A 27,842-nucleotide genomic window follows, 5' to 3' on the forward strand; every position below is an offset into this window, starting at 1 on the left:
GAGCTGCCTCTTGGGGCTCCACCTTCTGTGCAGAAGAAACAAAACGGTCGTTTCACAACAGGTTTATTTGGATAACTGACCGAAGGAGCCGCGTCTGTAACCAAGATGGAATTCACAGTATGTTGTTACATTCACACTTAAAAAATATATCTCTATGTACAGGAATTTGCAAATTGATGTAAACATACATTACTTTCCAAGTACATTTCTCCCTTTCTCTCTGGAAGAAAAAGAACAAAGCCATCCAACAAGGCAACCCCTTCAAAATAAGATTAATACAAAGGACGTAAATATCTCTAAATCAAAAATGTGGTTCGTCTGACCTACTGGGTGTTGGGAAAGAACGTCACAGAATGAAAGCGATGACAACAGCTTGACTTCAGATGGAACGGGACTATTTAAAATGGATTTTCCAGGAAGAATAGGCACTGATTTCTAGAAGGAAATTCACTCCTTACTGAAGCTATTTCTTGAGCCAATATGGCTGGTTAACGTTTCCATGAGTACAAAGAACCCAGCGCAGGACTCCACCAGCTGAGACCAAATGTGCGGTGGGGTCGAGACTGGCGCTGCCCAGGCTACGCTGAAAGCCGCTGGCCCCATTCTCCAGATGTGGAGGACCAGCCCAATTTCATCTCGGGTCCGGTCCGTTTCTTCCCATACTGCAACTCTCTAGCAATAGATAAGGTACCCTGCTGCTTACCCACTTAAACTACTCTTCAAGTTGATTAGAAAAACATTTGTTAAAAAAACAAAGGGAAAAAAAAAGGCATCACGTTATCTCATCCAGGCTGCCCGCCCCAGCCCCCCAACGGGAGGCATGCCAGGTGGGGGGATGGGTGGGGGCACAGGTGGCTGTCCTCCTGGGGGGACAGCTGGAGGTGGGTAGCTAGCAGGTGGCAGGCCCAGGCCTGGAGGAGGGTGGGGGGGGACTGCGTGGGTGGGGGGCAGGCGTGGGGGCGGGGGTGGGAAGTTGGGGTTGTAGGTGGGGGGAGGCGGGGGATAGCCAGGAGTTGGGGGCGGAATGGCAGGTGGAGGGAAGGAGGCTGGGGGAGGGGGCACTGGTGGCGGGGGCGGGTTGGGGGGGTAGACATGGGGGTGGTAGGGCAGGTGAGCTGGCGGGCCGTAGGCTGGGGGCAGGGCGCCGTAGGAGGGGCCCTCGGTCTTCATCATGGACTGCAGGCTCTGGTAACCCTCTCCGGACATGTAGGAGCTGGTGGTAGACATCCCGGTCATGTAGCTGGAGGGTGGTGGTGGCGGCGGCCGGTGTGGCAGCGGTGGCGGCTGGTGCACGGGGGCTGGGTGCGCCGGAGGAGGAATCTGGACTTTGGGAAGGTCACTGGCATCCACAGGGCCCGGGGGCTCTGCCTCGCCTAAGGGAGCCGAGAGGGGAGGCTTCCGGTCTGCAGAGAAGAGACAAGTTACTGCCTGGCCCTGGGCTGCTCCTGGGTCTGCTTGTGCAGGGGATGTGTCCACTGATGACCTCAGGGTGGGGAAGGCCGCCCCGGAAGCCAGGAGCTCCACACAGCCGTTCTCGTGCTCTCCCCGACCCTCCCCCACTTTCCTGCCCCCATTACGGCACTGGCAGGGCTGCTGCTCCTCCCCCAGGGCCAACTGCACAGAGAACAGCGAGCAGCCGTCCCCCCTGTGGCCAGTGCCTGATGCCTCCACGCAGCATGGCCGGGTCTCCCTCCCTTGGTCCTCACCACTCCGGCCAAGGCAGTGCCTGCAGTGCATGGAGCCCCCCTGCTAGTACAGATGGGAGCGGGGCCCTGTGCCTGCCTGTCTCTGCCTCTAGAGACCACGAGGCCCGGGCCGCGTCACCTCACTGCCTGCAGCACCGGCAGCGAGCGCAGAGCCTGCGAGCTGGTCAAGTGAATGAGGCAACATTTAAAAAACACAATGAGCTGGGGTGCCTGAGTGGCTCAGTGAGTTAAAGCCTCTGCCTTCGGCTCAGGTCATGATCCCAGGTCCTGGGATCGAGCCCCACATCGGGCTCTCTGCTCAGCCGGGAGCCTGCTTCCTCCTCTCTCTCTGCCTGCCTCTCTGCCTATGTGATCTGTCTGTCAAATAAATAAATAAAATCTTTAAAAAAAAAAAAAAAAATGAGCAAGTCTCTGACATTCCCGATGAAGCCACCAAAGGAGGAACTCTGGTTCGAGTTCACTAAGAGAAGGGACACATCAGCCCCCAGTGCGTGCTCTCCGGGAGCACTGCCGAGCTCTGGGGGGCTGCCCGCCCATGGGGCTTCCCAGCGCAGCCCCTGGCTCCCTTCGTCCACAGCCTCACGACACACATTTCCCCCTGCGACTCCCCTCGGCATTCACGACCAGACACCTGGACAAGGACACTGGAGACATTCCACTAGGGGAGGCCAATCACTGTGTGTTCTTTGGGTAATTCCTATGGCAGCCCAGAGTCAAAGACAAATCACAGGAGCCAAGATCTCAGGGTCCAGAGAACACAGGAAAGTGAGGGCCATGAAGGGGGTTTTGGGTGTCCTAGCACTTGGCCTCCTGTGCTCCCTGGAGCGCGGAGCAGCCCCGGCTGCACAGACACGGATGTGTCACGCGCCCAGGGTGGCGCTGCGGTGTCTGCGGGACCCTCCCTGCTCTCGCCACGTGCGTGAGGGCAGCGGTTCCGGCTGGCTAGCACGTCTCTCCGCGCCAGCCACGGCCCTGGGGCCCGGCCTGAACGAACCAGCACGCCCAGCCAAGTCGGGAGGTCGGGCAAGCCTATGGAGAACTGTGTCTGGGCTCCAGGGCAGGGCCAGTGGCCTCTTAGTTCCGAAGCTGACGAGGGAACGGAGTATGAACTGGACGCCTGTGGACAAAAGGTCCACCACCTTGAATTCCTCCTGTGTCAGTCTAGGGCGCCTGGGTCCACGAACACGCGCGTCCATCTTTGAGATGTCACTTCCTGTCACACCGTGCCGCCGCCACAAGTCACCTGTTCACTCGCCTGTCCTCTGTAACCGAACGCGGAACAGTGGTCTCGGCAGGCACCTGCGCTCTCTTCTCCTCGCTCTGACACCTGCTGCCACCCGCCGCCCTCTGAGACATCCCCAGTGACCTGTCTCTTCCTGCCTCCCGCGCCTCATCAGGACCTGTGGCTCCCCGAACCGCAGACCCCTGTTCCTCCTGAGTCTTCTTTTCCATCTGCCTCCCCTCGGCCACAGGCCCCTATGAAGCAGTGACGGGACCTCGCTGGAATGAGCCCCTGCGGCCTGGCCCACCGACCCCTCCGCTTCCACCTCCGCCTTCAGCACCTGCAGCTGCCAGACTCCACCGCGGCTCCCACCGCGGCCCTTCCGGCCGCCGAGCCGGCTCCCACCGCCTGCCACCAATGCCTTCACCCCTCCTGCCAGCTTTGTGCGTTCTGCGGGGCTCCCGACACCATGCTCGGGCCACCCCCACCGCCCCACAGTGTGCAGCTCTCCCTGCCTTGGGCTTCCCAGGACCCCACACCTCTTCTCAGCCACACCCCTGGCACAGGCGATGAGGATCCGTGCCCGCTTATGGCGGAGACGCCATGGAAGTACAGAAATGACCCACTGCAGGTGTCTTTTTAAGCAGGCTTCATCCTAGACTGAGGACTGTAGGATTTGTCCCAAAGTAGCAAATGATGCCCCTACTTTCCCCAATCTTCTAAAGTGCTAGGACTGACCATAAGCAGAAAGAAAGAGAATGCGTGGTACCTCTGCCACAGGCACATGGCGCTAGGAGCCCCAGGCAAGCCGCTGGGTGAGGCAGGCTGGCCCAGCAACGCTCAGAACACACACGACTCCCGCCCACCCCATGGCCTGCTCCATCCTCCAGAGCGCTGTCCCAGGAAGAGAATGCTACATCCCTCACATGGCTTCTCCTCCAGGTTTACGTGGCACCAAGGAAGCTTCCTGGTTCCCTGAGTCCGGGTGGGAACTCCTCACGCTTTATTCTCCGCTCGACTCTGAGCAATTGCTCCTTCCTCCAAATGCACCCGGACGGCACCCGCCCCCCGGAAGCAGAGCGAGAGAGACTGGGGTCTAAGACCCACAGCGATCCCGCCAGGTCGATGTTCCTAAGTTGCCCGGGCTTTGTCTTCCTGAAGCTGATTCTACATTTATCCTGCGTAGCTTAGCCCTTCTACACGTGACAGGCCAGAGAATATCCAGATATACCTGGAATTTATAACATCCTCAAAAGATCTGGTTTGTGAAAGACAAACAAACACCATTTTTTGAAAGATAATTGGTCACGATCTTCTTTAAAAATTTTGGCTTACCAAGTCTCCCTTCTATGGACTTGGCCTTTGAAAGAGCTGACGGGAAGGCCGGCCCTCCCACACTGCTTTGAGCAGCCACTCACCTGGAGGAGGGTGGGCCGGAGGCAACGGAGGGTGAGTGGTCTCAATCTTGGGGATTTTAGGTGGTGGTGGTTCTAAAAAAGGAAAAGGATATTAAAAAACAACTTCTTCATGTGAATAAACATGTCACAGAAGACAAAAAGGGAAATGTGCCTTTTAGAAGTTTCTTTGGGGAAAAAGAACCAATATAACCAAGGCTTTAGGAAAGTGAGGGAGGCTCAGCCTAACCATTAGGTGCTAACCCTTGCGCCAGAACCAAACGAGTCTAACACACATCCTCCACCCCAAATACTCAGGCCGCGGCTTCTCACAGCTGTTTCCACAGCTTCCCAACTCCCTTGCGGACGGTCCTGGACAAGGCCTTCCAACAAGGCGAGAAGCAGAGTACCATCTCAGTTATGGGGAGTATGTCTGTCTGTCTGTCTACCGGGTCTACAGGATTAGAGCACAGTCCTATCACCCAGCCCCGAGGGCTCACGGGAGAAGCCACCACCTTGGTCTTCTTCATTGTGCACACTTTGAGTCTATTTTCTTCCTCACAGACACATGCTCCCGTTGGCAGCATGTCGGAAGCAGGACATTAAGGACGCCAGGAGAGACCCAGAGGCTGCAGGCCACCAGCATCCACAGCGACAACACTAAGGCAGGCTACACCAAGCCCGGTAGCTGGTGTTTATGAGGGTAGGGAGTAGGGAAAGTACACCTCATGGAAAAAGAACTCTCGTCTTTGTGCTAGCTTGTATGTTTTGACGCTTTCTTCCAGAAGCTCACATTATTCTGGCTTCTACACTGTCCTGAGGGGATTCTGCTCTAGCGTTGCTGAGCCTGTCCTGCTTCCTGTTCCAAACAGGCCAAATATTCAAAGTTCGGGGATATGTCTGTCTGTATTCACTTTCTGGGGGATCAGGTCCCCTCTCTAGGTGGATGAACTGTAAATCTATGCCTCAAGCTACTCTCTCTCCTAAAAGCCGTGGACCTGACTTCTGAGCTCCACCCAGCAGCTCACATGACGCCTTCCCCACCTCTGTTGTGACTGCCGTCACTGTCACATCAGATACCCACCTGCGACCCTGCCCTCCAGCCAAGCTGAAGCTGTCTAGATCAGTGCTGCCCCCAAAGAGAAGAGCCACACTTGTGATTTTAAATTTTCTGGGAGTCACCTTAAAAAGATGTGAATTAATTTAATATTTAACCTAGTGTATAAAAATTTGATCACTTCAGTGTGTAATCAACATAAATATTCATCAGTAAGAGTTTTTACACTTCTTTTCTTAGTAACGCTTCGAAATTTGGCGTGTATTTTGCACTAAGGGCACACCACGATTTGGGATGCCTACACTTCCGGGCTTGAAAGCCACCCGCAGCTAGTCGCACAGGGCAGACGGCTTGCTCAAGGTCCTACCTGCAGGCTGTGTCTACACCCTCCGTTTGTGGGCGCCAGGCCTTTACCCTGACTGCCCTCACCACGTCTCACTCAGAGACCCGCGAGCGCCTCCGCATTCCCAACCATCTGTCCTATAACTGCCGCCGGCAAACTTTCTAAAATGAACTCAGACTTTGCCATTCTCCTGCTCAAACATCTTCAGCGGCTCCCGCTGCCTCTGCAAACACCCACACTGCCCCACACGGACTCTGGTGCCGGTCCCACTTTAAGTCCCAGCAGAGCTCCTCGCTGTTACCTCTTCATACGGGAGGACCTCCTGTCCGCCCGTCCTGCTCCTGTGCCCACGTGCATCCTTCCACCTACAGGCTCAACCCCCCAGCTCAGCCCCAGGTGCTCAAAGGCCCATCCTCCTCCAAGGTCGCCACTGGCTTGCTTCGGCCTTATACCGCACACCAGCTCAGCTCAGTTTACATCCACATGGCAAGCAGCACAGCCCAATCTTGGGTCTCACACTTACTTTCTGCCCAGATGGAGCAGAAGAAAAATTCACCTGTACTGAACTCAGCACTTCCCCAAAGACCCTGCGAGAAATGGAGCTTTATTGTAACTTGGAGATCTCACAACAGTTCAATAAATGATTCACTGAACTCCCACCCTGGAACTAAGCAAAAGAGAAACAGAAATGAGTAAACACTGTTGTGCCTTCCAAGAGTTCAGCACATCAGGGCCCAAGACACATGGACAAATGCTTCTAAATTTCTGTTCTGTGATCTTCTAGATTTTACTCACCCTTTCCATTTGTTTCCAATGTAGAAACAAATTAACCAACTTTGGGCTCTACAAAAAAACCCCAAACCTAAACCTAAGCTGTATTTAAAGAGGTCTGGCCCACATAAGCAGCAGGGCTGGGACACAGGGTGGTTCTCTGGGCACCAGCACTGCCTGTCACTGCCATCCTGTCCACCCCCCACTCTGCCACTTGGTGTTCAAGATGGGGACCCCAGGCCCCCATCGGTCTACCGCGGTGGGCTGAACCAAACCTCCAGAAAGGAATGCTGCTGCATCCCCCCTTCCTCGCCTGTGACCACATGTGTACACAGGCTACTAAGTACACTTTTATCGCTGCTCCTATTTTTTGATAACTTTGGTCCGAATACAATCTGAACACACAGGGCATTTTTTCTGGCAGGCAGGGTGAAGTTTTGGATGGACCATAATGATAAATTTTAAGGGCAATCTAAATCTTGCAGAAATGTTAACTAAGAATTTGAAGTTTTGATAAACGGACATAGAAACTAAAAAAGCCCCCTTAGAATGGGAAGTTACCTGTTGCTTTGTTCTCTTCTTTGGGAGAAACAACCTGTTACAAGAGATAATACACACGTGTTAACCAAGACTGGGGGTGCAGGGAGGAAGAACAGATGACCCAGGACCGAACGAACTCACAGCAATAGTGGCTCCGGCTCCAGACAAGAACCAGCTCTGGCTTAGGGCTGCAGGGCAGAGAGACACCTGAGAAACCACCCTCTGCTTCCTTCCTCCTTCCCTTTCCCGGGTCAGATGGGACCCCCGAGGATTTCCAACAGTGGCTTCCGAACAACACTAAGTTTCAGGGCCTCTAATGTGCGGGCCTAAATTCGATCAGTGGTTTGCTGACATGTGTTTGTCCCTCATGGTCTCTTCTACTGGCTGGGCTGTTGCTGTGGGAAGAAACTTCCACAAACTCTCCGCGTCACTCAGAGCACCAAACAGAAAAGCCAGAGAGACTGGAGAGACTGATGTTAGCAGGTAGCACACAGATGTGATATCCTGCCGGTTAATGGGACACGCATGCGCGCACGCATGCACACGCGCGCGCACACACACACACACACACACACACACAGGCAGTGGTGGCTGGAGGGGTATGGAGCTCTCCCCAGCTGCCTGTGGCCCCCCTCCTCTGACCGCAGTTCTCAGGCTCCTTGTGGATGCACAGCCAGGAGGTTGGGGTGCCCCTGGCTCAGTGTCCTGCATGAGTCCTCAGAAGATCAGAAGAGGGACTGTGCTCGGTTGTGGGGTTGGCCACTCCCCCACCCCGGAGAGCCGGCCGCTCCCGGGGCCGCCTGGCCCACTCACCACGGCTCGCTTCGCTGGGCGGGGAGGACTGGGCTGCGGGGACGGCTTCTTGGGCTGCGGGGCCTGCTGCGGTGGGGGCTGTGGGGCAGGCGGCTGTGCATCCTTCTGCTGTGGCTGGGGCGGGTCAGAGCCTTGAGGTGGCTGGGGAGGTGGCACTTGTGGCACTTGTGGTGTAGACTGGAGAGGTGGGGGCTGCTGCAGCTGGTGGGGTGTGTGATGAGGCATCTGTTGTTTTCCTTGTGAGTACAGATCCAGGATTTGGTGGCAGATGTCTGAATGGTGGACAACAATTACATTTGTCACAAATTCATCTGCCTAGGGAAAAATCAACCCATTTCTCTTTCAGCTAGGATTCCCCTACAGGGACCAATGAGAGGGGATCACCTCTGCAATTCTCCCAAACTCTGCTGTGCACAGTGTGGGCAGAGCAGACGTTAGGAGAGAACTGAACTAATAAAGGTGCTTCTGAAGAACGGCTTACATTTACCTATGTGGGGAATTGCCTTCTTGGGACTTGAGGCTGACAGAGAAGGATCCCCCAAACGTGGAAGCCCCTTAGGAAAGCCCCGCATGCCAGTACCTTCCAGAACGTCCACAGGGACATCCTGCACAAACTGTTCCCACCATCTCCTATACATGGGTTTGGAGGTCCATTCTTGTATTTCGAATTTGCACAAACGTCCTGCGAGATACATCACTGCCACTGCTATGATCTCTGGTTCCCACTGCAGTGACAAGGTCGTGCAGAGACTAGTTCAACAAGAAAAAGAGGTGACGTGACTTGGAGCAAACAGCTGTGTTATCCAATGAATGGAGAGCAGATGCCACGTGTAATGTCGGTTTGCTTACTCCTCTCTAAATGACCACATAAAGAATTAGAAATAAAAGCAGCAAGTTTTAAGTCTTCTAAAGGTACCAAAATAAGTGACTTTAGCCACAGTTACTAATACGTTCTTTGAAGAATCAGAATGCTAGTACGTTAAAAAATTGCTGTACCACGAAATACAAATGAACAAGCTTATGTCCGTCAAACTTGAAGTCTTCGTCACTGAACTGTGCTTTCAGATGACAGCAGCTCCACGCAGAGGCCATCCGTCCCCACATACCACCTCATTGGACCCCTGGTTCTAAGAACGGCAAGGCTCTAAAACCATTTACAAGGCATTCTATTTGTGCAGAACCAAACGGGTTCTAAGTATTTAGCTGTCACAATTCTCTGGTGTTCTGGACTATGTTTTAAACTGGGGATGACATTTTTGCTTCTTCTATCTGGACAGGGCCATGCATCCCTCTGCTGGGAAGCCAAATTCCCGGACGCTGGCCCCATCTCTGCCATTAGCTGGCCCTTCAGGCTGGGTGAGTCAGAGTCCTTGACACAAACTAGGGAGCCTGGATCCAATCAGCCATACAGTCCCTGCCTATTTTAAGAACTACAGTTAGATCGACACTTGAACACACGTACCTGTCATTTACAAATGTCCATGCCATTTGAACCAACTTTTGAATTTTGTTTTTATCACCTAGAAACAGGAAGAAAAAGGCAAAATAGTAGTGATAGCAACAGTGAGAGAGTGCATAAGAAGCAGCATTTAGTTCAAACCCACGCTGCGCTCCGCACCGCCCCAACACACAGCAAAGGGCTGCTGCCTGGGAACGGAGGGCACACGGGTGGGTCTGAGTTCTGTCTACTCTCTTCCCACACGACCTGCGCTGAACCACCGTTTATGGGAAGCCTGCTCCAAGGCAGATTTTATTAGGCTATTTAAAAAACTCTGACTCATTTTCCTGCCTCCTATCACTTGGCAACTGAATCGCAGAATCTGTCTGTAGCTGACAGGAAGCGGTACTAACAGTTACAGTAATACCGGCTGTCTGCGAGCCTGATGTCCCAGGCGCGCACACGCACACGCACACGCACAGACCCAACTCTTCTGCTTTCGGACTCTTTTGAGAAGCATGATCTGAACACCATCAAATCATTATAAAGACTTGATTTCACAGTGAAAAGTTCTTTAAGTAACTTCTCCCCCTTACCTTTGAGTTGTTTTGCATATTTGAGGAGGAACTGGTACGGGTGTTCCACCTGTAGATCAAACTTTATGGTCTGGAGTAGGATTCTCTCCAGGACCATCACTTCTTCCTAAAAATAAAATAACAACTGTTGGGAGAGCATTTCCATCACAGGTCTGAAGCCACATTCAGCTCTCCCACTTCCTCTCTTCTAGCTCCATCTTAGCATCTCTTTTTCATTCCTTCTCTCCTCGGCCCTCCCAGGCTTTCACCTTGCTCAGAGACAAAGAGAAATTCTGAAAAGAACTAAAAGGAGGAAGATGAAACAATCGAAGCTGGTTTTTTTTAAAAACACTGGAAACATTCTTAGGAATATTATATTTAATCTTTAAAAGATTTTTTTTAAAAAAGATTTTATTTATTTGACAGACAGAGATCACAAGTAGGCAGAGAGGCAGGCAGAGAAAGGAGGAAGCAGGCTCCCCGCTGAGCAGAGAGCCCGATGTGGGGCTTGATCCCAGGACCCTGGGATCACGACCTGAGCCGAAGGCAGAGGCTTTAACCCACTGAGCCACCCAGGGGCCCCCAAAAGATTTTATTTTTTAATTCGTCTCTACACCCAGCATGGGGCTCAAACCAAGAGTCGTAGGCTCCCCCAACTGAGCTTGCCAGGCACCCTGGAAATGTCATTATTCTGCATATACGAGCCCCTCTTTACAAAACAGACCTTCACTTTATAGACAATTTAATTTTAGTTTCTTTCCAAACTTCCATCAAAACCCACAATCCTTCAGGGATTTCTACTGAAAACTTAAAGCAAACAAGCAATGACGATGAAGCAGATTCACACAAACTCAGACTCAGTATCTGATCGTACATACATAGCATGTGTGTTTTTACAGAATATGTCGTCACTTTCTCTTCTAGCAAACTACATTCTTAACCTGTCCATACACACAAAACCTTTTCTGATTACTCGTATGTTTGTCTCCTTCTGTCCGAGGATCAAAGGAATGTCATGTTTGGAAGGGAAGGTGTAATCCTTACTCCTTGTTTCGCATGTCACCCCGCTACCTACTTTTTAAGTATAATTCTCCTTTTCCTGTTTCTAGAGGACAGTTTTTCTTCAGTCTTAATAATATCTTGGCTCTCACATGGGCTTTGGTGGAGGTTGTGGGGTAGCACCTGAGGGTCTACACGGGGTGGAGGCACTTGGTCCTTCCAGGAGTCGCGAGAACGATGCCTGTCTCACATAGGAAAGGAGCTTCCTATACATCACGGGTGGGACAAAGGCACTGAAATCACTCATTTTGGAAATGTCCCTGACAGTGGCGGCCACTACTTTGGTTCCAATAATGAACTTCATTTTTTTTTAATCGTTACAGAGGGAAAGACGGAGTCTTAAGCAGGCTCCATGCTCAGCGAGGAGCTGATGCAGGGCTTGATCCCGCAACCCGGAGATCATGACCTGAGCTGAAATCAAGAGCTGGACGCCTAGTTGACTGAGCCAACCAGGCGCCCTTCCAATAATGAATTTCTTGATGGCATTGTCCCTGGGCACACAATGGGTGCAGCTGGTGTGGTGAACAGGCTGCACGTGGCCACGGTGCTTTTTGGAACAACACTGTTCCTTCTTTTGTTGGTCATCTTGGCAGTAATGACTCGTGGCGGCCCCCACACTTCATTTTAGTATTGTTTCACTTAGTGTCAGTCCAGAAGAAAAGGAAGCTATCAGTGTTCTGACTGGGAACTCATCAAGTCCTAGGACAATTTAGGGAAAATGGAGATTTTTAACTTTGAATCTTCTTATCAAACATTTATTTATTGGAATTTTTTCATTCCTTCAGTGGTTTTAAGTTCCTTCCCTCAGCTCCCATGGTTTCCACAGTTTCTTACAAGGCTTCATTCCGGACATTTTATTTTACGGTGCTGTTGTAAATGGAATCTCCCCTTTCACTGTGCTTGGGAACTAGTTAACACCCACAAAGAGGTACCTCCTGAGCCCCGCCTCTGTGCAGCCTGGCCACACCCGGCACTGAAAGACAAGGTGCATCCCAGTCAATGTGGTCTGCGCGGACAATGCCTTGTTTACACCTCGGAAGACAGGGCTTGGTAGAGGCCTGAAATCCCATCACCAACAGATGCACAAGTCCATTAACTCCAGAAAGAGAAGAGGAGCCGGGAACGGCTTTCACACTAAGGTTGGCCTCACTTGACAGAACACAGTTCTCTCTCAGATGAGCTATTCCAAGCAGCACGGCAGGACAAAGGTTCTTCTACCCTAGCACTGCAAGCATTCTCTCAAGAAAGCTTTCTACCACCTCAGAAATTTCCCCACCATATAAAACATCCTGCTAACCTTGGCGTATTTTTGCCTGGTTTTGTCACTACCTGTTTCCCAGAAGTCTCACCATGACTTCTAAATTAGAAACAGCCTTTCACCAAGTGCACCTACAGGTTTGGAGGCTGTGGCCCATACAATATTACAGGATCGCCCGAGGCCTGGCCTCCCTTTATGTTTCCAATATTCAAGTAATGGGGTAATGATAGGTCTGTGTGCAGCATCCTTCCTCAGGGAATCTGCCCTCAGCCCCACAACACTTGTCTGGGGGGACCTGTCCAGGTTCCCAGGTTGAACGCCCTCGCTACACTATTAAATAATCTTTTTATAGCATTCACCACAGCTCATCATCAGACAGTTATAGGATTATTTCATTAAAATCTATCTCAACTCCACTACAAAATGCTCAAGAATGGCAAAGACCACGTCTATTTTGCCACCTCTTTTAGGTCTAGGGCCTCACACAGTGGCTGGAATAAGTATTTGCTGAACACACGAGAAATTAATATGATGGGGGGGAACCACACAGTTGAAGCAAAGCTAGTTAAGGCAAAAATGACCCACATGAGCCCTGATCTTCTTTTCCTAACTATTCGCACTGCCTCCCCCAAGTAACGGGCCCGCTCACTCTCCTCTCAAGCAAAGGAAACATCCGCCACTGAGGCTTCACTGCTCCCAGGTCCACGGTACTTTCGTGTGGCCTTGGACTCCAGATTGTTTCTGGGGAGACGGTGCATGATAGCCAAGAGGGGCAGGTTTCAAAGCCCCTTTGTCCACTTGGGACAGGCTAGGCCCTGCTGTAAAGGTCTGAATAGCACGGCCATTCCCCTCTTCCCAACCTCTGGGGCCCTGGAGCTACAGACCCTCTACCTCACTCCGTATGACCAGGTCCTGGTTTCCGGGTCTTTAAGTAGAGTGGGTGGGTAAAGGCTGAAGTCAAAGGGGACTTCTCCAAAGGCACCGAGGACAACACACACCAGCGTGCTGCATGTGCCCGTAACGCGTTCCCACCGCTGTCTGGTACGGCATCAGAATCAGACACCCACAGGTAACCGATGGTTACATTACTTCTATGAAACTGCATTTTGATCACTGTTAGCAAGAATTCCTAACAGACTCACATTTTCATAAACAGGTGAACAGATTTATAAATCAGTACAAGGAACAGAGTTAGGCATATCGACAATACTTATAGAGTTGTGAGTATTCCTCGCAGCCACAATATATGCAAAAGCATTCTGAGCCTCTGTAACCTCCCTGAAGCAAGGAGAATGAACATGTTTTAATACACACACCTATCAGCACTGCTCGGCAGACAGCGGTGTCTACTGTGGCGGGCAACAGCAGCGTGGGAGGAAAAGCAAGAGCGGACGGCGCCGAACCTCCCTGCCCTGGTCAGCTCTGCCCTACCTGTGCCTTTGAATTTCTCATCGTTCAACAAGCAGCTGCTGAGTGCCCACCCTGCCCAGGCTCTGTGCCAGGCGCCAGGCAAAACAGACATGGTCTTTGCTCTCTCAGATCTTTCAGTCGACAAGCGGGCAGTTCTCGGCATGATTATCTGATTAACATCTACCCCACCACCAGCTGCAATCACTGTTGTGAAACACGACGCACAGGAGCCGAAGGGTTACAATGGGGGGACCCTGGCAAGAGTCAAGGATGGAGGAAAGCTGCCCCTGGGCTCGGACACTGGCCTTCTTACACCTAATGACAGTATGTGTACAGCTATCTCAGTACCATCTCCTGACACTGTCAGGGACTGTGGGGCAGGGACAGGATGGACGGTATGTCCAACAGCAGTGTCTCGGTGTCTGAAAATAGCAGCAAATGTTAATATTTGCCAATATTCTTAGGAAGCAAAAAGACACACAGCATAGGCAGACCCAAGTGCATGTCCATCTATCATGTGTACTTTCTGCCTGCCCAGAGGCTGGCTGGAGACTGGGCCCCTGCCGTCATTGCTGACCTGAAGAAACCAAACCACTTCTGGATCTAGGAGAGCCAGTGGTCATGAGGGGACTTTTGTGCATATCCAATGTGCTCTGGCCCCCCCAAAGTACCCAGCACGGTGCATTAGCAAGTGCTTTAAATGTAGGCCCATTATCTTCCTTCCTCTGACAGAAGCAAGCATGAGCACCCTCTGCATTGGGCCCCAGGGCTCAGGGGACTGGCAGATCCAGGGGCCACACAAGGAACTTTACCACAATGCCGCTATGAGAAATCAAGATTTGAAGGCAAGAGGTTAAGATTCTTACCTTTGGGTCATCTCCAAACTGGCCAAACTGTACATCATTTAATAAACTACGAGCTGTTTTGATGATATCTTTACATTTTTTTGGCGTTTCTTCTACTTTCCCAGCCAGAAAGAGACAACAGGCTCCCGTCACCTAAAACGGAGACAGAATCTCTTGAGATATTGTTAACAAAACTCACAGAGAAATAGAAGCAAGGATTTTTGGCCTTCCCCATTTGACTTCATAAATTATTTTAAATCTAATTTTTTAAAGAAAACAACATGTAAACAAAGTAGATGCCAGGAAGGAGAAGACTCACAGGAACAAACTGTCATTTTATATCACAGTCTTAAAGATAACGGCTCCCTGAATAGTGAGCTTGGCTGCAGAAAAAGAGCACAATAAATGCGCGTCCTGCAGGATCCATCCTGACACCACTGCCCGCCCTTTCTCTCCCTGCTGCAACTGCCCGGACCCCACACTGTCCCTACACCACCGGCCTCTCGCTGCGCGGCTTCTGGCTGTTCTCTGCCTGCGCCAGCCTCCTCGGCACGCCCCTGTCCACAGGACCCTGAGCGCAGTGGGCGTCAGACGCTGTGCGGGGCAGCAAGCTGATTCTGCTACAGGCTCCTTCCTCTAGAACTTCACAAACTAGTATGGCAGACGGACACAAAACTCGGTAAAACTAAGAGGAAGGATCTCCAACAGACCAATTTCCTGGTAAGACTTCTGTTGTCTTCCTCCTGAAATCCTTCGATACCTTCACAGTCTACCTACTAAAGTCAGATTTCCCTGGTCCAGCTTCCAAGGCTCACTATGGGCGGATCCATCTTCCCTCTCCACCGTTCCCCTCCCGCCAGGCGGACCCCTGGCTGGGCCGACACTGAACAGCGTCCTGCTGTCGAGGCTCACGCCAGCTGCTGTTGGACTAACTGCTCTGCCCATTTCGGCACGTCTACGCCCTACTTGCAGTCAAGGCTTACCTAACTGCCGGCAACTTCTCACTGGCATTTTCCCCTGATCCCTCTAAAATGTAATTAACCTCTCCTTTGAATGCGCCAACCTTCCTTCCTTACCTCTCCTATGGCTTCACTACTGACCATGTGTTCTGTACATGTCATACTATGTGTCCTGGCTACAGGTTCCCTGTCTGACTCTTCAAAGAGTATAAGACATACGACGTTTTTAAGGAGTAACTGAAGAATGATACGGCACAAAGAACTTCTCTTCCATCTTAGCCTTTTTTGGGGGGGTGTGTGTGTCTTAATTATAAGCCCAAATTTATCTTGTGAAAGGTAAGAAGGAAGTAAATTCCACACAAAGTACAATATGATTATGGTCCACAGTGGCCTAAATAAAAAAAGATTTAAATATAGTTAATTGGAAAAAAGCAAAAAACTCCCAACTTGATTGCTTACAGATAGCACGTATTATAGAAAAACAAATACCTTCTGGGAAAACAGAATAAAAAGAGACTACTATAACCAGTCCACTAAACTGTGAAAATAATAACATGTGATAGAAAATTATAATAAAACTCAAACACTTACATATCTTGGGAATTGCTTGAAGGAATGAAACATATAGAAGCGATGAAAATAAATTATTCCAGTTGCCAGAGTATCATAGTGACTGTTGTTCTGGTTAAGTACTTTACCAAGAATTTTTATTGGTTATGTTTTTAGTTAAAAGTAGAAAAATAAAGACAAATAATAAAAACAAACTCAGTGTTAAAGTACATACTATCTGTGGCCAAGTGGGCAGAGGGGGATCTTAGTGTGTCAGACACAGCAATCGGCAAGGTGAAGTTTATACTTACAACAAGGCCGGGCTTCACCTTCCTTTAGGTACATTTCTACTATAGTCACTGGGCCTGGTGGCCACTCACTCAACGGCTAACTCTACACATTTAAATGATGAATGGGAAACAGAAAACCCCTGAAGAGCCAAGTAAATGAGAAGTAACATTTAAATAAAAATATTTAAGGACACCTGGGTGGCTCAGTCGTTAAGTGTCTGCCTTCGGCTCAGGACATGATCCCAGGGTCCTGGGACAGAGCCCCACACTGGGCTCCCAGCTCTGCAGGAGGCCTGCTTTACCCTCTCCCACTCCCCCTGCTTGTGTTCCCTCTCTGGCTGGCTGTCTCTATCAAATAAATAAAATCTTAATAAATAAATAAAAATTTAAGAACTGTTTCAGTACAGAGACAGTACTATATACTTTGTCTATAATATCTAATTTAATTCTTGGTGGTGGTGCGGTGGGGAGCCTGTCTATAACAAATTCCAGGGAGACTCAGGATACAGTCCCAAGCGTGTGCCCACATCGAAGATGAACCGAGCACCCTCTCGGCGGTAGCGGGCCTCAGTGGCTGGATCGAGTCCTTCCAGCTGCGAGGGTGTGTGAGCCAAGTCTTTCTTATCCCAGTACCAACATGGTTTTGTGTGGTCCAGGTTTGCTGAGGTTACTGAAGGGCTTGAATTTTCTTTATTCTCCTTCATTTATTGAAGTAGACTTGTTCTTTCCAAAAGATTTTCTGAAAATGTTAGAACCCTAAAAGAGAAGCAACAGCAAAGCAGGAAAGGAACTTTCCATATTAAACAATCCCGATTATTATAAACAGTCTACAGTCACAGAGTATACTTAATTTTGGAACAAAATTTCCCAGAGAGGCAACACTACTGAGTGACTGATACAAGCCCAGGTTCACCTCCAAAGCCAACGTTAACACCTAAGTGACCCACACCGTAATAAATTCCAAATTTCATGGTAGCTTATAAGGAAAAGCATTTCCGTCTCATGTACCTTTCTGCCTTTCTTCGGTAGCTCCAATCCCCTCAATGCTGGTCTAGTTCTGTTCTTCAGTAAAACCTGGGCCTGTCTTACCCCACTAAAAAGACTAATGCTTTAAAATTATCCATCTCTTCCATTTACCACCCAATCAAAATTCTGCTTTTTTGGTTTACTTCATTTCACTTAGAAAAGCCACCCGAGGGGCGCCTGGGTGCTCAGTCATTAAGCATCTGCTTTCTCAGGTCATGGTCTCAGGTCCTGGGATGGAGCCCCACATCAGGCTCCCTGCTTGGCGGGAAGCCTGCTTTTCCCTCTGCTCCTCCCCCTGCTTGTGTTCTCTCTCTTGCTGTGTCTCTCTCTGTCAAATAAATAAAATCTTTAAAAAAGAAAAAGAAAAAGAAAGCCACCAGACTGGATGATTTCAGCTGTGCATGAGTCAGTGAACTGAGCAGTACAACTCAGGTACGGGTGCCGGGATCCTGAGGGAGCGGGTGGAAAGAGGTGGCCCACAAGGGAAGGAGGAGTTCCTTTAGTATGTTCTAGCTTTCTCATCCTCTTTTTCTCTAAGAGTGTCAGCTGGGGTGCCTGGGTGGCTCAGTGGATTAAGTGTCCGACTCTTGCTTTCATCTCAGGTAGTGATCCTGGGTCACGAGCTTGAGCTCTGTGTCTGGCTCCATGCTCAGCAGAGAGTCTGCTTGACATTCTCTTTCTCTTTCTGTCCCTCACCCAACTTGTGTGCACGCATGCGTGTGTGCTCTCGTGCATGCAAATGGATAAATCTTAAAAAAAAAAAAAAAGGGTCCCATTGAGAAAAGAAAATAAAAAATAAGGACTCCCATCAACAGGCCACTGGAATATGTAAACTGTCAATGTGATCAGAGAATAGCAATTTTCAAATAGGCCAGTGGAAGGATTTTAGAGGCCATTAGAACCAGGTCGGTCTGCTCAGCAAGAATATATCTGTTCCCTACCTCGGGTCTGGGCCAGAGGCATCAGTTAATCTGGAAGCCTAACCTCTTCTGTGTGCTCCCTCATTTCTGCCTCATTTCAGCAGGTTGAGTACATCCCTCCTCTTCCTTGTACTTGGGAACCCTAAAAATCTGATTGTTCCTCCAAAAGGAAGAAATTAAGTTTAAGGAGAAGTGCAATCTTCTTCAACTAACATGTACTTGTGTGTGTGACAGAACTGGGCAATGACTGGGGGTTGAGGGGGGTCAGATAGTCTAGGTAAATATGCAAAGGGCACAAAGAGATGATCAGTACATATGAAGAGTTCACAGTCAGATGTCATACTAGGATACACTTCTCAACTCATAGCTGGCAGAAAATCTAAAAGCGTGACTACTCTGTTGGCAAGGCCAGGGAGAAGCAGGTGATCTCACATAGCGCTGGTGGGAACACAAAATGCAACAACTCTCACAGAGGGGAATTTGGCACTACTTAACAAACTTGCATAAGCGTTTGCTCTTTTACTTAGTAATCCCACTTCGAAGAATCCACTCTGGAAATACCATTACAAGTATAAAACAACATATGCACAAGATTCTTCACAAAAATGTCATTTATAATAGCAAAAACTGTAAACAACCCAAATGTCCCTCAATACGACACTGGCTAAATAAAATACAGTTAACATCAACACTAATGGTGTACCAGGCAGGTATTAAGAGACTGAAAGATCTTTCTTTAAGTACTGGTAAGGAAACATTTCCAGGATCAGCCAGACACAAGATAGTGTAGAGAGTCCATTAGTATACATGTAAGAAAAGAGAAGAAATTAGAATAAATATCTATTTTTTTTTTTAATTCATCACAAAGAAAAGGTTACTCTAGGGAACAGGGAAGAACAGAATGGAAGGGACAGGGATGGGAGCAGTACTTCTCTGGGTATACATTTTTAGACAGTTTTGACTTTTTAAGGTATCTTTTATTTGAAAATAATTATAGATTTACAGAAGAGCTGTAAAGACAGGAAAGAATTCTTGTATACCCTTGACTCTGTTCCCTGCTAATATCTTAAGCAGCCACAGTACATTTACCAAAACTAAGACATTAATTTTGGTACATTATCAACTACAGCCTTGATGCAAACTTTGAGTTTTTCCAAAAATCCCTTTTCCGTTCCGGGATCTAATCCAGGATGCCACACAGCATTTAGGAGCCGTATTAGCATCTTCTGGTAAGAGTTTCTCAATCTTTCCTGGTTTTTCATGAGCTCACCAGTTCTGAAGAGAACCTAGGGTGACTGAACTGTCTCTGGTTTAGGTCTGTCTGACGTTTCCCAGGAACAGCCTGGAGTTCCGAGGAAGACTGGCACAGAGCTGAAGTGCCCGTCACCTCACTTCACATCCCCCTGCTGATATGAAGATGGGGTTTGCCCAGTTTCTCACTGTAAGCCACTGCTTTCTCCTTATTGCCATTTTCGATTCCTTACAAATGAATCACAAGATCTAGCCCAGCCTAGAGGGCAGGGAATTAGGCTACATCTCCTGGAAGGAGGGGTATCAAAGAATGTGGGGACACAGGCTATCATTACCACAGTAATTAGTAAGCATTTTAGAGAAAACATTTTGCAATGGAAAATACTAAGCAAATTACCTGTTTTTCTTAAAGTTTTGCCTATTAATTTTAGCATTCATTGGAGGATCTTGCCTGCAACAATTACCACGGTGCTCTAATGATGCCTGCCTTTCTATTTCCTTTCGTCCTTCAACATTATTTGGTTTCTTTTTAAAGAAAGATCTTTTCCTTCTCCCTCATTTATTTATTCAATCATTTACTTATATTAGTATGGACTCAATAATATCTGTTTCATTCTTTGAGTTATAATCCAGTATGGTCATTATTTATTTTGCTGCCCAAACAATTCCTGCTACAGCCCCTGAAAGCAGCTCTTACAGGCTGGGTTAGGAGTCCTTCTGCAACTTTGCTTTCAAATCATGTAAATACTGAACATATTCATGAACTTAACTAAACAGAAAAAAGCAAACCCTAAAACTCAAAATAAACCCAGTGTATAACAAATTGGAAACAAAACCACCAGAAAATCATCGTAAGTAATTCCTGATCTTGTTCCATCCTAAGTGAGATATATTCTAAGGACTAAAGAACTGCAAAGAAATCCTAAACTTTCCCATAAGAGTGTGTGTGTGTGTGTGTCTATTGTAGGATAAAGCAAAGACATATAAATGTTAATGTTAGGAATCAAGATTTTCAGCTCAAAGGAAACATATATGCACAAGATCAAAGGTTAAGGGATAATCTGTAAGATCAAATATTAATTGAAAATATCACAATAAATCATGGCTAAAATACACACACACACACAATCGATATCTATATCTACATCTTAGCCCTGTCCACTGGAAGTATCTAGAAGCTATGACACTCCCATAGTCAGAAACACATCAGGGCCCACATCTTGTTACCCTCTAAAAGGAACGACGTCTCCGCTCTCCCTTCTGGTTTGGGGTAGGGGTCTGCCCGGGATGTGTTCAGAATAATGGAAGCTTACGAAAAGACACAGGAGTCAGCATCAGCTCTCACTGGACAAACCCAGGGAATGTGAATATTAAAAAGAAAAACCGCAAGGATTGATTGTAAAAGACCCAAGAGTCTTCTTTGCTAGCACTGGTATTAGTTATTGTGGAAAAAAGTACCTTTACCTTAACAAAAACAATCAAGCTTGGCAAATATCAACCACCTGTGGATTCTTACCTCCAGAAAGCTCAAGCTATATCCAAACAAGCTACCTTGGTTAAGCCTAACTTCTAGTTTACCGTAAATGCTGAGAGTAGAAGAACAAGTTAAATGGCACAAGGAAACTATTAGTCACATCCAGAAATGGGACACTACCAGATGACTGACCTGGTCGCTTCAAAAGAGTCATGAAAAAGCAAGAAGATGGGAGGAACTGTCCTAGATCTGGAAAGACTACAGAAGCATAATGTTCAAACTAATATGTGAATCTCGATTGGATCCTTATTTTTTAAAGAAAAAGGAAAGCTATAAAAGGAATTTTGAACAAGTAGGGAAATTTTAATATGGACTGTATATTAGAGACTATTAGGGACTGTTAACTTTCTTAGGTGTAATAATGATATTGTGATTATATACAAAAATGACTGTTCTCAGGCTGGATGAAGTATTTAGGGGTAAAGTATCATGTCTGCGATTTACTCACAAAAAGTTCAGCTACAACGCAGGCTTGCACAGTAAAGGTAATAAAACGTGACCAGGTTTCTGGTCTAGACCATAGGTAAACAAGTAGTCCCTGTACTCTTCTTTCACTTCATAAAAAGTGGGAGAGACTCAGGTCAGCCGGCTTACCAGACCAGGTCCTCCTTATCCCCTCTGGATCAGACTCTCTCAGCAGCCAAAGAATGCTTGCTTATGAATTTATAAATTCAAACAATGTGTAACTACATTACATTTTACAGAAAGAAAATTTTAAGTGTATGGTTTACTAATGTTCACAAAGTGAACACAATTGTGTAACACCATCCTGCTGAGAAGCAGAATACTGCCAACATCCCGGGCATTCTCCTTACTTCTCTTCTAATCCCGTGTTCCCCAAAGATAACCACTATCTTGACGTCTATTCCCAGCAACTAGTCTTGCAGGTTTCTGAAAGACTGTGGAATGGCAGGGTATCACTCTGTCTCAACTGTTTTCTTTTGATCAACATTATGTTTATCCTTGTTGTTGCATAAAGCACACCATTCATTCATTCTGATTTTCAAGGGCAATTTGTTCCCCAAGGACATTTGTCAATATTTGGAGACAGTTTTGGTTGTCATAACTAGGGGGCTGCTGCAGGCATCTAGTGGGTAGAGGCCAGGAATGTTGCCAAACATTCTCCAAGGCATGAAACAACCCTCCAAAAAGAATGAAATGATCCAAAATATCAAGTGTTGAAGTTAAGAAACTCTGTTGTATAGTATTCATTCTATGAATAAAACACAATTTACCTATCCATTCTACTGTGAATGAAGACTTGAGGTATTTCTGGTTTTTCATTATTAATAGTAACAAACATTCATGCACATTCTTGTGGAGCAGAAAGCAAGTGGCCAAGTGGCTTGAGGGAATCAACATCTCAAACTATCTGTAACTTATTCATAGTACACAAGTAGGGAATACTATGTTAGGATACATTAACCCACCAGTTCTGCATGTAGTTACTCATTCAACTATTTACTGAGTGTTTACTACAAGCCAGGCCTCAAAGACACAGCAGGAAATAAGAGGCAAGGTCTCTGCCCTACCACAAGTTTATGCTGTAGTGGTAGAAACAGAGAGAAAACAAGTATGTTATTACTTGTCAGGGAGTAGCAAGTGCCATGAAAAAAAATAAGGTATGGTAAGGGGAGAGATGGATGAAGCAGAGGCTGTTTGGAGATTTGCAGGAAGAAAACCAGTTAGGAGACTCTAGCAGCTGTAGGAGAAATGATGAAGGCTTTGTCCTCACAAGATGGTGTTGAATGAAAGAGGAAGCGCCACAACCGGCTGTGGGGTAAAAAAAGTGGCAAGAGATGATTTCAAGTTTGTTTGCCTGACAGAAAAGGTAATACTAAAAAAAAAAAAACAACCAACCCCCCCCCACACACATACAAAAACGGGAAGAGAAAGAGTAGGCTTTGATGGTTTTGATGGGGGGGACCTGGGGCAGGGAGAAGTCTGTTTCCAAAAATATTAGGTTTGAAGAACCCATAAGACATTTGTGTGGAAACACCCATCAGACAGATAAATGGGACTGTTGAAATCTGAAAGAACACATCTATTTGGGATTCATTTATATAGAATTGACAACTAAAGTCATGATGACAGGTGGAGGGCTGGAGAGTGAACACAGATGGGTCTGGAATAGAACCGGAGAAAGCAGAAGAATCAGTAAAGGAAAGAAAGGAAAGGAATGGTCAAAGAGGTGGGAAATCTGCGGCTTCAACTGCAAGAGAAACCAAGGGATGCTGGCCGTAAGCCAGATGTGGTAGTCAACAGTGACGACTGCTTAAAAAAATGTTAAAGAACCAAGAATTAAGGAAAAGTTACTTTGGTGATTAGTTTAGAGACAGTGAAAGTAATGGCCGCACAACTCTGTACTAAAGACCACGGACTTAACGCACTATTTCAAACAGGTGATTTGTATGGTATGTGAACCATCTCAATAATTATAGCAGAAATACACACATGCACAAATAGCAGAATCTTTACAGAAGTGCAACGGGGGAGAAGGAAGACTCCCAGGGCAAGGAATGAATAGGCTATGAAACAGGTTATTCTTGTTTATTCAGCATAAAGTAGAAGGAAGATGTCTGAATCAAGAAGGGAAAGAGCCAAAAAAAAAAAAAAAAGAAGGGAAAGAGCCACTAGAGGCTAAATAAGCCCCTGAGGGCTTCACTCGCTAAGGGATCATGGAGAGCACAGTTAAAAAAAGTTAACCTTAGGAAGGAAGCTCTGAGACAGAGGGAAGGAAAAGTTTGAGGAAGATACTGGAAAAAACTCATTTAAGGGGGGAGGAAATAAATCATAAAACTCCACTGGGAAGTAGAGTGCCAAGTCACCCACTGAGATGATGGAGGCAGAGTGACGATAAGGGCTGGGACCCAGTGTGGGTGAAACATGAATGGAAGATAATCCCAGTCCCCAGCAGATAAACCACAAACAGATTTCAAGCCTGTTGTGCCTGCTGTCAGTGGCCAAACCCCATGCTAATGATCCAGTGTAGGTGCCTTTAGACTCTGGGGCCAAACCAACCAATACCTGAGGGGAAGTGAAAATAAATGTACACAAACAGAATAAAAACAGCCCTCTGAATCATTCATCACCTGAAAAAGTTCTTACATCAGTTCGATAGCCCTGTTCCAGGTTACTCTTTATTTTTCCATGAGACCCTAAAGTTACAGGTTTTCTCATTAGCAGTTCATGATTACCATGAAAATGACAGAGAAGTTTATGAGCTCCACAAAGTAAAAATCTCTCAATAAACAAGTAGCATGTCAAAGCATTTTGGCAACACTTTTCAGGAATGTGCTTTGGATGTATCATTTTACAAGATGAAAGAATAAATGCATTTTAAAATTTAAAATTATGGACACTTACAAGTTGGAAACAACAGTATAAGTCACTAATCAACCTTCTTACTTAGTACGGAAATTCTCTCTAAAGTAACAGTAATACGGGAGGGCTCCATAGCTCAGGGGTTAGAGCACTACTCTTGTAAAATAACAGTAATATTTGGTCACTAACCTTCATCCAGCCACTTTTAATAATGGGATGTTAATTGTTTAGCAGGCAGCCTATAGCATTGCACCTTAATTCTTGTATTAATCTTCTATTGATCTTTCTAACTTTCAACAATGCTCTGAAGCTCCTACCTTGCTCTCTAAGCCTTGAAAATACCTTTCCCTTATCTGATTGCCTTTTGAATATGTGAAGAGAATTTTTTCATTCCCTTCTCTTCTCCAGGGTAAACAAACATCTCCATTTTCTCAACATGGTTTTTAGTGTTTCAAGATAACCCCTAATCGTTAGCAACCAAAATGGAAAACAGCACTTTTTATATGATCTTCATAGCAAATGGGGGAAGGGAGTTACTAATATTCAGCACCATGTCCATTGTGTGCCCATTGAGACACAGCATGCCTGCAAGCTCTATTTTCTTATTCTCATACTTTATCGCGGAGAAAACAGAACTGAAGAGACAAGAAGCAAGTTGTCTAATTCACAAAGGTCTTAAATGGCAGAGCCATAATTTGTCATTAGACGAAGATACTGCTTTCCTTCAATCTGGGGAAAGTCTATACTTCCCTTCCACATATGGAACATTACATCCTAGAATCCTTTTTTTCAAGGCAAGTCTTCCTTATCTCAAATTCACGTAATTGAGTTTCTGTAAATTCAACTTGGCAAATGTACATCTTATTAGTTTTGGTCTATTGTTTCAACTTTTAAGGATTCTTTATAGCTACAAGTTTTGGGTGCATTGATTAATTTGAGAAGCATGCCTCATATATTTTAAGTTGGTAATAAGAAAGCAAAAGACCAGAGCCCTGTAGGTCATCTCTGAAGACCTCTCTTAAGGCTGACATCAAACCATTAACCAACATTTTGGGTTCAGTAATTGGAAAGGATATAAATCCATCCAAAAAGGCCTTGCCCAGGGCACATTTATCTCTTGTGCCTACTAGGAAAGAAAGAGAGATTACGTTCAGGATCCTAAAGAAAATTGAATGGATCCGTGTCTAACAATCCCTCATTCACCACCAGGGTACAGTAAACTTCTAAGAAAAGTAATTAGATGTATATCACCTGGCTTTTTTAAGTTAAAACTCTGCCAGTTTGAGGGAGTCAGCTCTCCTCTCCCAAGTATTCACAAACTCTTTTTGCTCTCCCAAAAATAATCCCCCAAATTTTAACAAGTTCTAGCATCCAAGAGCCATCCATCTAACTGTTCTCTAAAACACTGAGACATTTACCAGACGCCGGTCTTCTCACTAACTGTGTTTTTTTGATTCCTCAAATCCCATGAACAACAATTTTACAATTTTACCTGTGAGTACTCTGGAATAATTTATCTGACCCTAAAAATATGAACTGGATTTAACCCAGCTTAATATTTTTTTGAAAGATTTTATTTATTTATTTGACAGACAGAGATCACAAGTAGGCAGAGAGGCAGGCAGAGAGAGAGGAGGAAGCAGGCTTCCCGCTGAGCAGAGAGCCTGATACAGGGCTCGATCCCAGAACCCTGAGATCATGACCTGAGCTGAAGGCAGAGGCTTTAACCCTCTGAACCACCCAGGTGCACCCCCCCTGGCCCCGCCCCGGCTTAATATTCTTTGTAATCTCCTAAATTACCTTGAATTTAATTCCTTTTGGTTGGTTGTCCTTACCCAGTTTTTAGAGAAAGCAAACAAAACGTTTTTCTTCCTCAGTGAACTCCATGCTTTTGAACATAATCTCCTGAAGCAAAGTAGTTCATTTAGTAGGCCAGAACCATGACCAGTTTTTTCTTCAGGACATTCAGTTTCAGAAGTGGCATTTAAGGACCTTATTAGCAACTAGAATGTTTCTTTATTGCTTGTTGGCGCAAACTACATTTTCAAAATGAAACAAATGTTAAGTATATTTTATGCAAGAATCAACTAAAAAAAATCAACTAATATGTTTGAATAATGCATCGCAATATAATCAAAATGAGACAACAACCTCCCCCACTTAAAATTAGATATCAGTAGTTCTCACTCTGAAGAAAGTAAAATAATCCAGGATAACTCTTACATTTATAATCGAGATTATTTAACATGCAAGATCCCAAGAACACTAACGATCTTGACAAAATGTCTACCAATACCAGCACTACCACCGTCATCCAGCGATCCAGAAAGCTTACTACAGCTCACGCGGCGTTCTAGGTGCTCCTGGAGTTTTCATTCTAACAACATCATGCCCACAAACCTTTAATGAGCGTCTGCAACTGAAAGGCACTAGGCTAGATATCTCTAAAGAGCGATTTAGAGCAAGACACACGAGCTTTATCAAGTTTACCTTAAAAACACAGAAGACCACCCACCACTCTCGAGCAACTGCTCTTAGAAACCGTGCCTGAAGTCGGATGATTTAGCGAAGGCTCGGTGTACCTGGCAGTCCAAATTTAGGGAGCTTTACCCACCACGCTTTCGTGCTGGTGGTAGTCTAAGAGCTTCTAGACAAGCTCCGGACTTAGGCCTCAACTTGCTAAAGGACAGTTCCTTTAGTAACAAACCCAAACCAGGCAAGGATCGGTTAAGGACCACGTCTCGGCAAGAAAGAATCTAATCGCGGAAGTGCCTTTTCCTTATCCCCAGTTCCACCCTGCTACAGGGTTCTCCGGATCCCAAAGTCGGAGCACCCCAGATGCGGAATAATTCGCGTAGTCCCAGGCCTCACCACCACAGGGACCCGCACGCTGCGAAAGAACTGGTGGGAAGACGTGGGTGGTCTGCGCTTGTGCGGCTCCGAGCGTGCCTGCGCGTGCGGAAAGACCCCCAACCCTCCTCCCCACCTGCTAGAAAGTCCCCGAACCCTAACCGCCCCTCAGTCCGAGGGTCGCTCTCTGTTTTTAGGGTCCGCGCCGGCCTCCCTGCCTCGCGCCCGTGCCTCAGACCCTCTCCCGAAGTCCGTCCCGCAGCCCCGCCGTCGCCCGCTAACTTCGATTTGCACGGGGGATAGCGGAGCGAGGCGGAATCCGAGAAAAGCGACTCTGCCAGTGGATGGAGGAAAGAGGTCATACCCTACTCCGACCTCCAAGTAAGCGGAGGTGAGCGGCGCCGCCCGCGGTCCGTCGGTCACTCACCCCTCGCCTCAGGCAAGCCCCTTAGCGACGTCTCTCCTCGCCGACTGTGGCCATTTTGGACATGGAATGTCGGGGAAACACGTCATCGCGCTGCGTCCGCGTCGAAAAACAAGCGACCGGGCGCAGCCCCGCCCCGCCCCCCCAACGGTTCTGCTAGGCTTTCTCCCCAGCCATTGGGCCTGCGGGCCAGAGCGGTCTCGGCCCCCCACGCCAGCTTCGGGGCCACAATTGGCTGGGCTGCACCCATTCCAGGCGCTGATTGGGGAACGGGCGACTCCGGC

At 47.3% G+C, this 27,842-nt stretch overlaps 1 protein-coding gene across 1 annotated transcript; it reads right to left on the bottom strand.

Moving 5' to 3' along the window:
* Window positions 1-46: 46 nt before the first annotated feature.
* On the bottom strand, window positions 47-27,643 carry CCNK (cyclin K). The gene is made up of 11 exons (XM_044231627.1): window positions 27,562-27,643; window positions 16,737-16,985; window positions 15,982-16,063; window positions 14,453-14,584; window positions 9,881-9,986; window positions 9,309-9,366; window positions 8,427-8,596; window positions 7,847-8,118; window positions 7,055-7,088; window positions 4,347-4,418; window positions 47-1,403 (listed from the first exon to the last, which is right to left on the bottom strand). Exons 2-11 carry the CDS (start codon window positions 16,931-16,933, stop codon window positions 778-780), a joined length of 1,749 nt encoding a protein of 582 aa, XP_044087562.1. The 5' UTR covers window positions 16,934-16,985; window positions 27,562-27,643; the 3' UTR covers window positions 47-777.
* Between the last annotated feature and the right edge of the window lie 199 nt (window positions 27,644-27,842).

The sequence above is a fragment of the Neovison vison genome, chromosome 13, assembly GCF_020171115.1.
Source record: "Neovison vison isolate M4711 chromosome 13, ASM_NN_V1, whole genome shotgun sequence".
Taxonomy (NCBI): Eukaryota; Metazoa; Chordata; class Mammalia; order Carnivora; family Mustelidae; genus Neogale; species Neogale vison.